This window comes from Pipistrellus kuhlii, unplaced genomic scaffold (assembly GCF_014108245.1).
Source record: "Pipistrellus kuhlii isolate mPipKuh1 unplaced genomic scaffold, mPipKuh1.p scaffold_m20_p_18, whole genome shotgun sequence".
NCBI lineage: Eukaryota > Metazoa > Chordata > Mammalia > Chiroptera > Vespertilionidae > Pipistrellus > Pipistrellus kuhlii.
Window position 1 is genome coordinate 876,442 of NW_023425493.1, and position 9,396 is coordinate 885,837.

Here is a 9,396-nt window from a genome sequence, read left to right on the forward strand (position 1 = left end):
CAGAATGGCCTGCTCTTTGGCTGTTCACTCTGCAGTTTATTAGGTCAAATGCTGCTTGAACATTTGACTGGTCTGGGAGGACAGTCAGGTCGTCAGGCAAGTCTGGCTGGTTAGGGAGGACTGGTTAGGGAGCCTCTCCTAACCACCAAGCTGTGCAGCTGTGGCTCAGAGCCTCAAGCCCATCACCAAATTTGACTGCAGCAGGCGTAGACATGGGACTTGTCTTCCGAAGCTGCTACTCACCTGCTCAGGTCACAGCTCGGGCCCCAGCATGTGGCCAATCCAGAGGCTCTGGCGCCATTTCCCACCTGCTCCCCTTCTCTTCCAGTGCTGAGAGACATCAGCGAGAGGGGGCGGGACCTGGAGCAGATCCTGTCCCAGTACATCACCTTCGTCAAGCCCGCCTTCGAGGAGTTCTGCTTGCCGGTGAGTTGTGTTCGGTGTGTTTTGTTGAACGGGGGTTGTAAGGTGTAATCAGACGTGGGGGGTGTGGGCTGAGGCAGTGCCGGCTGCAGCTCACTCTGAGCCTCGCCCGCTGGAGGCCCGGGAAGGGCGGCCTTTGGCGCTTTGCATCTGACCCCAGGCCTCTGGTCGGTCCTCGTCGGGGCCTCGGTCCTGCTGCTCGGTCCCCGGAAGGTCTGCGTCTTGTGGCCAGGCTGCTGGTGTGAGTGCTTCCTTGAAGGGCCTCACAGCTCTGGGCGGCCTCGGCCTCGGCCGTGGGCCTCTGGGAAAGGTCCCTGCTGGGTGGAGTGTGTGCAGGGGGAATGGGGGAGGGCACACCACTGCAGGGTTTCCCCTCTGACCCGCCTCCATCACTGCAGCCCTGCCCCATCGGGGAGGGAGTCGTGCTGGGGGGCGTCCCCGCCCTGGCACGGCCCCGGCAGCCTGGCAGCCAGGAGGCTTTCTGAGCAGGAAGGCCAGGGCAGAGGGCTCCTCGGCTTCTTGGAAGACTGAATGCCACCAAGGACCGGGCGCCCTGCGTGAGGAAGGGGACTCGGGTGTCTCCGCCAGGCGGACCAAGCCCTGGCCTAGCTCCCCAAGGGCTTGTGACGCAGCTCTGAGGAGGGCGTGGGTGGGGCACGGCCTGGTCCGGGTGGTACCTGTGGGGGCCGGGGTCTGGGGGCTGGTGGTTGGAGGCGGGGAGGATGAGAGAGGCACAGAGTGAGGACCAGGTCCTGCTCGCTTCCTGGAGAGACAAGCTTCTCCGCTGCCGTTGTTCCTCCCGGTCCGCTAGGAGTAGGTCTTGCGTCAGACGGACTTGACTTTGTTTCCGATCAGGGTTAGGCCGGCTCTGAGTCAGCAGGCGTAACCTTGAGGATTGGCTTTCAGGGTTAGGTTTCTGGGAAGAGGGCCGAGCGGCCATGAAATTCTATCCGTCCGTCCGTCCCTCTGTCTGAGGACTTCTGCTCTTGTTCACGTAATCGGAGAGCAAACTAAATTTACCCTTGGACATGAATTAGTGTTAACTGCCATTTTCTGCCGGCTGACTGACTTAGTTGTGAGCTCAGAATTTGGCACAAACCCCCTGGGTTGTAGCTGCTGATTGGGCCCCTCCTGGGTGAGCCTGGAGCTCGGAACCGATTGTCTGCTTGGGTCAGGCCGAGTTGTATTTTCATCGTCCCAGTCTAGAGATGCTCATGTTTATGTGGTCTCACCCTAAACCTGGAAAACGGGCCACAGAATCTCAGTAAGTTAAATAAAAAAAGGGTTTTGTGCTAATTGTGCCCTTTAACAAAAAGTGTAGCCCAGCCAGTGTGGCTCAGGGGTTGAGTGTTGACCTGTGAACCAGGAGGTCACGGGTTGATTCCCAGTTGGGGCACAGGCCCCGGTTGTGGGCTCCCTCCCCAGTGTGGGGCGTGCAGGAGGCAACCGATCAATGACTCTCATTATTAATGTTTTTTACTCTCCCTTCCTCTCTGAAACCAATAAAAACATATTTTTAAAGTAAGTGCAGTGACAGGGCCGGTGGCCTGTATCCGGAGGCCTTTTCTGGGTTCACCTCAGGCCGCTGGCTGCGAAGTTCCAGGGGGACTGCTCCCCCGAAGTCAGAGTGTCACTCATTCACACTTCTCTTGGGGGTGAAGAAGCAATTACAGATTTGGTTTCAAAGACCACGTTCTCCCTGCAGGTTGTAAACTGAAACCACGTGGGACGTTCGAATGTGAATTTGAGGAAGAGCTGATTGTTTGGGATTAACGGATTGATTTTAGAGAGAGAGGAAGGGGAGGTGCTGGAATGATTGGTTGTTCCGTTTATTTATGCATTCATTGGTTGATTCTTATATGTGCCCTGACCAGAGATTGAATACGAAAGCAACTGAGCTACCCCACCCGGTCGGGCTGACTTATTATAACTTAGATAAAGCGGGTAAAAAACTTTATCTAAATTATAATAAATCAGCCAAGTAATGTTTTTTTACCCGCTTTATCTAAATTATAATAAATCAGCCCCACCGGGTAGCTGAGCTAGGTGGAGAGAAGGTGCCCAGTCCACACGTTCCCCCAGGGCGGCTGGGGCCGGTTTCTCTCTGACTCCCTCTGAGTTCGTTGTAAATATCTTCTTCACAGACAAAGAAGTACGCGGACGTGATCATTCCCAGAGGTGTAGACAATCTCGGTGAGTCCCCCTGGGGTGTCCTGCTTTGGGGCGGGCGTGGTGGCCAAACGAGGCCCTGCAGGGGGGCGGACCCCGGAAAGGAACGCCCCCTGCCCAGCGGCTGTGGGCACCGGCCCTGGGTTACACACGTGTGAATGTGGGCACACACGTGGACCGTTATTCCCTGGCCGGAGTCAAGGTGTGGAGAAGCCTTGCCTTCTCCTTCTCTTATAATTGATTTCAGGTTTTCTCCATTTAAAACATTTAATTCTTTGGCTGGGACTCTCGCTGTCTGGCTCCTGTTGTCCTCGGCCTGTCTTTCCCACAACAGTGACGGTTGTAGGTGGCCCGCCATCCGGGTTTGTCTGGGTCCCTCAGTTGGGGGGCTGAGTTGGCATGACCGGGACAGCGCCCGGAAGACGTGTTCTTTGCGTGTCATCGCAGAAAGCACTTGGTGCTTCTGTGTTTGAAGTTAATCATTTGCATAGTTGGGCTCTAATCATTTGCATAGTTGGGCTCTAATCACATGTGTCAAACACAAGGCCCGCGGGCCAAATCCGTCCCGCCAGGCCTTGCAATGTGGCCCGCACCGCGCTGTCATCACTGCACTCCGCTGCGTTTCCATCACAATGACAGTTTATGACTGTTCAGTAAACCATTCGGCCCGCGATTTAGGCTGGATTTTAGATTTTGGCCCCTTCTCTGATTGAGTTCGACACCCCTCCAATGGTAAGAAAAGAGAGTGAGAGGCCTCCCGAGGGTCCCTGGGCGGTAGGAGGTTTCTTGGGACGGCCACAGCCTGATGGTGCCATGTAGGCCAGGCCTCGCACCGCAGACAGGGTGGGGCTGATGGCTCTCCTGCTGCCCTGTGCCCCGGGCACGGCCCTCATTCCCGTGGGACCCTCCGGGGGTCACATCAGTCTGGCCCGGGGCTGGGGGGGCTGTTCCCTCCTTCCTGCGCACATCCCTAACAGCTGCCCGTCTCCGCCCCCCAGTGGCCATCAACCTCATCGTGCAGCACATCCAGGACATTCTCAACGGAGGGCTGTCCAAGCGGCAGACCAACGGCTATCTCAACGGCTACACGCCCGCACGCAAGAGGCAGGCCTCCGAGTCCAGCAGCCGGCCGCACTGACCCGCGCCCGGACCCGCCCCGCTCCCGGACGGACGGACGGACGGACGGCGGCAGGGGCGGGGCGTGGCCGTCTGCACACGGTTTCCTAGGACTCTGCTTATTTAAGAAACGACACGGGGAAGGAACGCCTTTGATCTTGAAATGGAACTTGACCCTGAGCTTACACGACGAACTGTGCCAACTACTTACTACTGGTGACGCCTAATCATGCCAACCTGTACCGGTTACAAATACACACACGTACATAAAAGGATCTATTTTTGTGTAAACGTACAACACGCTGTAAAGCTGTCTGCTGCTCAGTGTCTTGCAGGAGGGCCCTGAGGCCAGGTGGTCCTGGCGTCCAGGCGGGCGGCTGGCACTCGGGAGGTGGGAACGGGGAGCCGGGGGGGGGGGGGGGGGCTCGGGGCCCACGCCGAGGCCCGCCCAGTGCACTGCCTGGAGCTGCAGCTTATTGACGTGTTGATGAGAGACTTCTTTTTTTTTTCTTTTGAGTTGAAATTAGGCAAGACCTCACCTGAAAAATCAAACTCAGGGAAGGGGCCCTCTGGAGAGAGCGCGTCTTTGCGTCATCCCAGCGGCCCACCCAACGCCCACCCCTGGCTGCTCAGGGGGCGGCGTGGCGACTCCCTCCCTCCCCGTGACTCGGTCTCCAAAGCCAGGGCTGCCTGTCCCTCGTCCCCGGCAGGGACCAGGCTCCCGGCTCTTCCCAGGGCCGCACCGCGGTCCCCTGCAGTCGGGTGCTCAGAGACTTGTAGCAGAAGGCCGGCTGGCGGGGCCCGGCGGCTTTGTCCCGGAGATGTGGGGTTTGCAGGGAGATGGGGTGGCACGCACCTTCAGCAGCGACATCGCCGGCGGCATCACAGAGGGGCCGCCTTTCGAGGGCGGCCACGCCGGGCGTGAGGGGAGATGGGACACGGTGTTTAGGCCCTGAGCTGGAGTCCTGGGATGAGAGGCTTGGGGTGGAGAATCCCATCTTCCCCGGGGACTTCCTCTTGGTGAAATGAGCAGCTTTGGAAGAAGCAGGTTCTTGGAGTCTGGCTGGAGGGGGTGCGGGAAGCGGGGGAACAAGGGGAGGTCTGGTTAGAGTCGGCGCCCCAGCCTGTCGCTGCCCGAGAGACAGCCCCCCGTTCTCGGTCGCCCACCCTCAGCTTGCCCTCGTCCGCGGCTGCCCTGCCGGGGTGTTTTGCCCCCCCCCCCTCCCCATTGGAGCCTTTCAGGTACCCCTGCCATTGCCCCTCGAGCACCGTTCATGTTGAGCCCTCTTTTCTGTATGCGATTTGACTCTAACCGCTTTTGCTGTTTCAAACCCCCAGCAGAGCTTTGCCGCCCTGAGCCGGTGGGGAGACATGTCGGGCCCGGAGGGCGCTCCTGGCCCCGAGGCCGCCTGGGGGGGTCCGGGCTCCGAGGCTCCGGGCGGAGGTGCTGGGGTTTCAGAATCAGTGTTCACCCCCTTCCCGTCCTGCCTCGCACGGCTCCGAGGTGCGGGGTGGAGGGCAGCTGGGTCAGGTCCTCCCGCCGCGGGGCCCGTGTGCCCGGGAGGCCTGCCCCCGCCGGAGCCCGGCCTGTCGGTCAGCGGGTGGCACCCTCACCTGTACTTGAAGCTCCAGGTGCCAAACCATTTAGTGCCTTGGCTGTGGTCCCCGCCTCGGAAGGCGGCCTGCTCAGCTCCGCCCTGACGAGTAGCCGCCGCCTCGTCACCGTGGTGGGGGTCTGAGCCGCGGTGGCCGAGCGCCCGGTCCAGGCGGGGAAGCAACAAAAGGCCGCCCCGCCTCCCGGAAACACCGCCTCCAGTCCCCAGCGGCTCCCGGGGGTGCTGAGGACGGCCCGGTTCCGGGAGCCCGTGCCCTGGGCCAGGGAAGGAAGCCCTGCGGCCCAGCCTTTCGCCGCTGAGGCTGAACTTGAGCTCCCGTAGGACGAGTCCTGGACGGGCGTCCGAGAGCCGCGGGGCTCTGATCGCCCGAGAGCCCTGAGGCCACGGCCACGTCCCGGTTCCTGCCTGGGGCTGGCGGCGCGAGCAGTGGGCGATGCCGGTCACGCCCACGGGACCTGGGCTTCAGAGCCACGGTGCCTGCTTCTCCCTCTGCAGGTCCTCCCGCCGCTGTCCGCAGACCGGGGAGCGGGAAGCGGGCGTGAAGCCCGGCCGCCCGCGGGAAGGCCTGGCCCGAACTCCTCAGGCCCACGGAGCTGCCGCGGCCTCTCCCGTGGGCAGCCCGGTCCGTGGGGGCCGAGGTGGGGCCGAGTGAGGAAGCGCAGGTGCTGCCTCGGAGTCCTGCTGGGAGTGGGAGGCCAGGGGAGCTCAGGGAGGCCCAGGGCGGAGGCCGAGGGCGGGGACGGAGGCTCTCCAGCGCCCCCTTTAGGACAGGTCCCTGCAGTGCCCCTCCGCTCTCCTGCCTGGCCACTGGCTTCCTGCCTCCTGGGCTCAGCTGCACACTTGTCTGGTGCCAGTGGGTCAGCAGTCTCAGGCACTGGGTCAGGCTGCAGGCAGGTGGGGGGTGGGGGGCTGGAGCCCAGCTGGTTGAGGTCGCCTGAGTGCTGCCCTTCACCCCGTCCTCGGTGGAGTGGCCACGGGAGGGCATCGCTGGGCTGAGTGACTCAGAGCCCTTGGATCTCGCCGCCCTGCCTCCCTCGCGGGTGGCGGGTGGCGGGTGGCGGGTGGCGCGTGGCGCAGCCTCCTCACTGCTCTTCGGTGCGGAGCCCCCTGGGCAGGGACTTGGGCCTTTTCCTTTGAGACGCCTGCTCTCCCTCCGCCTGCTAACCGGTCTCGATTGTTCGCAGTCACAGGAATGGCCACATGCTCTGTACTTGGCTGTAAATAAAGACTGAACAGAAAGCCGCCTGTGCCTTCCTGTGTGCTTGGGAGGTCGGGGCGATGGGAGGGTGGGGGGCATTGGGAGGTGGGGGACATTGGGAGGTGGGGGGCATTGGGAGGTCGGGGCGATGGGAGGGTGGGGGGCCATGGGAGGGTGGGGGTGATGGGAGGGTGAGGGGCCATGGGAGGGTGGGGGGCGTTGTGAGGTCGGGGCAATGGGAGGGTGGGGGGCCATGGGAGGGTGGGGGGCATTGGGAGGTCGGGGCCATGGGAGGGTGGGGGGCCATGGGAGGGTGGGGGGCATTGGGAGGTCGGGGCCATGGGAGGGTGGGGAGCCATGGGAGGGTGGGGGGCATTGGGAGGTCGGGGCCATGGGAAGGTGGGGGACCATGGGAGGGTGAGTGGCCATGGGAGGTTGGGGCGATGGGAGGTCAGGGTGATGGGAGGGTGGAGGGCACTGAGAGGGTGGGGGGTGATGGGAGGGGGAGGGGCCATGGGAAGGTGGGGGGCATTGGGAAGTGGGGGTGATGGGATGGTGAGGGGCATTGGGAGGGTGGGGGGCATTGGGAGGTCCAGGCCATGGGAAGGTGGGGGGCATTGGGAGGTGGGGGTGATGGGAGGGGGAGGGGCATTGGGAGGGTGGGGGGCAGTGGGAGGTCGGGCCGATGGGAGGGTGGGGGGCATTGGGAGGTCGGGGCCATGGAAGGGTGGGGTCCATGGGAGGTCGGGGCGATGGGAAGGTGGGGGACCATGGGAGATTGGGGCGATGGGAGGTCGGGGCGATGGGAGGGTGGGGGGCATTGGGAGGTCGGGGCGATGGGAGGGTGGGGGGCCATGGGAGATTGGGGTGATGGGAGGTCGGGGCGATGGGAGGGTGGGGGACCATGGGAGATTAGGGCGATGGGAGGTCGGGGCGATGGGAGGGTGGGGGGCATTGGGAGGGTGGGAGGGGCCATGGGAGGTCGGAGCGATGAGAGGATGGGGGACATTGGGAGGTTGGGGGCGATGGGAGGGTGGGGGACCATGGGAGGTCGGGGCCATGGGAGGTCAGAGTGATGGGAGGGTGGGGGGCCATGGGAGGTCAGAGTGATGGGAGGGTGGGGGGCCATGGGAGGTTGGGGGCGATGGGAGGGTGAGGGACCATGGGAGGTCAGGGTGATGGGAGGGTGGGGGGCCATGGGTGGGTGCCGGGGAGGCATGGGAGGCGGAGGCAGTGGGAGGGCAGCGCCCAGCCTCCGTGGGGTGGACACGGTACGCACACTATGGCTCAGCCTCAGTCCCGGCCTGGACCCTGGTGATTTGCGGGCACCTGGGCATTTCTCTGCCCCTGAAAGCGGCTGCGGTTTCCGAAAGCTTCTGTTCCCTGGGCCTCTGGCTCAGCTCCCGCAGGTTCCTGTCACTGCCTTCCCTGGGCCAGTCCCAGCCCTTCCTCAGCTCCACCACCAAAACCCAAACAGCTTTCCAAGTTAGTGTCCACGTGGCAGTGGGACCGTCCCCCTGGGTGCCACGTGTGGCCGCCCGGAAGGAGTGCACCTGGCAGCTCTGAGGCCAGGCCACCAGCGGCCACAAGGCCTCCGTCACTCACCACCCGGGTTTTAAAATAACGGGCTCTGTGCTCTAAGTAGCAGCCTGGGCCCCCTCCCCCACCTCCCCGCTGCTCTGAGCTCCCCCTCACCCTGTACGCCCTGCCCAGGCACCAGTGACCCTCAACGTGCAGTGTCTGCTCTAACAGCCACCTGTTCTCTGACTGCGAGCCATCGAGGACCCGGAAGAGCCCAAGGAGTCTCCTTCGAGAGGCCCACCCCTCAGGGCTGCTGCGGAGTCTGACAGCCAGCAGCAGCCTGACAAGGGCACTAGGTGTGACTGACAGGTGGCCTGCGTGGTGTCACAGGTGGTGGGTGTATGGCTGGTTTAACTGATCCTGACTGCATTGCTCTCCTCTTCTCTGTCCTGGACCACCTCTGCCCTCTGACCCACCTCTGCCCTCTGACCACCTCCGCCCTCTGACCACCTCCGCCCTGGACCACCTCCGCCCTCTGACCACCTCTGCCCTCTGACCACCTCCGCCCTGGACCACCTCCACCCTCTGACCACTTCCGCCCTCTGCCCACCTCCGCCCTGGACCACCTCCGCCCTCTGACCACCTCCGCTCTCTGACCACCTCCGCCCTCTGCCCACCTCCGCCCTGGACCACCTCCGCCCTGGACCACCTCCGCCCTGGACCACCTCCACCCTCTGACCACCTCCGCCCTGGACCACCTCCGCCCTGGATCACCTCTGTCCTGGACCACCTCTGTCCTGGACCACCTCCCGTTGGGGGCTTTGCTTGGGACTCAGTTCATTGCTCAGAAGTCAGTTCTGCTCCTTGGTATTGGGGGACAAAGGCCAGTGAGGCCCTTGGGCAAGTTTGTTGCTCTTCCCACCCTGTCAGCACATCCTCTGCGCCAGCCTCGGTGCCAAGGCTCTGGAGTCAGGAGGCAGAGCCTGGATATGGGAAAGTTCGCATGAGAGGATGGGCCTGGGAGATGAGCTTCTGTCATCTGGTGCGGAGGGCATTTAACTTCCATTTAAAGCAGTGTGATCATTTTCTGAAACCCACGAAGAGGTTAGCCCGCCTGCTGGGGACTGGAAACATCGGGGAGCACTCGGTAAAGTATAGACTGTCTTAACACTATGTACATCGGAAACTAACCCAAAATAATACTGGATGTAAACTCTAACTGAAAAAAAAAATTAATAAAAAATTAGAAATCAAGCCCTTGCCAAATTTTGATTCCCTGTCAAGGGCTGTACCTGGGTTGCAGGTTCAATCTCTGGCCCTGGTTGGGGTTCATGGGGGAAGCACCTAATTGCT

The 9,396-nt window shown here is 62.4% G+C and overlaps 1 protein-coding gene across 3 annotated transcripts in view; it reads left to right on the forward strand.

Annotated features, from left to right (window-relative positions):
* The window catches only part of UCK2 (uridine-cytidine kinase 2), a 49,919-nt gene extending 45,902 nt beyond the window's left edge, over positions 1 to 4,017 (forward strand). For 2 of the 3 annotated variants that reach the window (XM_045582934.1, XM_036442378.2), the window contains 3 exons: positions 329 to 426; positions 2,568 to 2,616; positions 3,591 to 4,017. In XM_045582934.1, the coding sequence (XP_045438890.1) occupies positions 329 to 426; positions 2,568 to 2,616; positions 3,591 to 3,819 (376 nt within the window). In that variant the 3' untranslated portion in view covers positions 3,820 to 4,017. The remainder of the gene's footprint in view (positions 1 to 328; positions 427 to 2,567; positions 2,617 to 3,590) is intronic. The other variant, XM_036442379.2, reaches the window with a different exon arrangement.
* Positions 4,018 to 9,396: the final 5,379 nt, after the last annotated feature.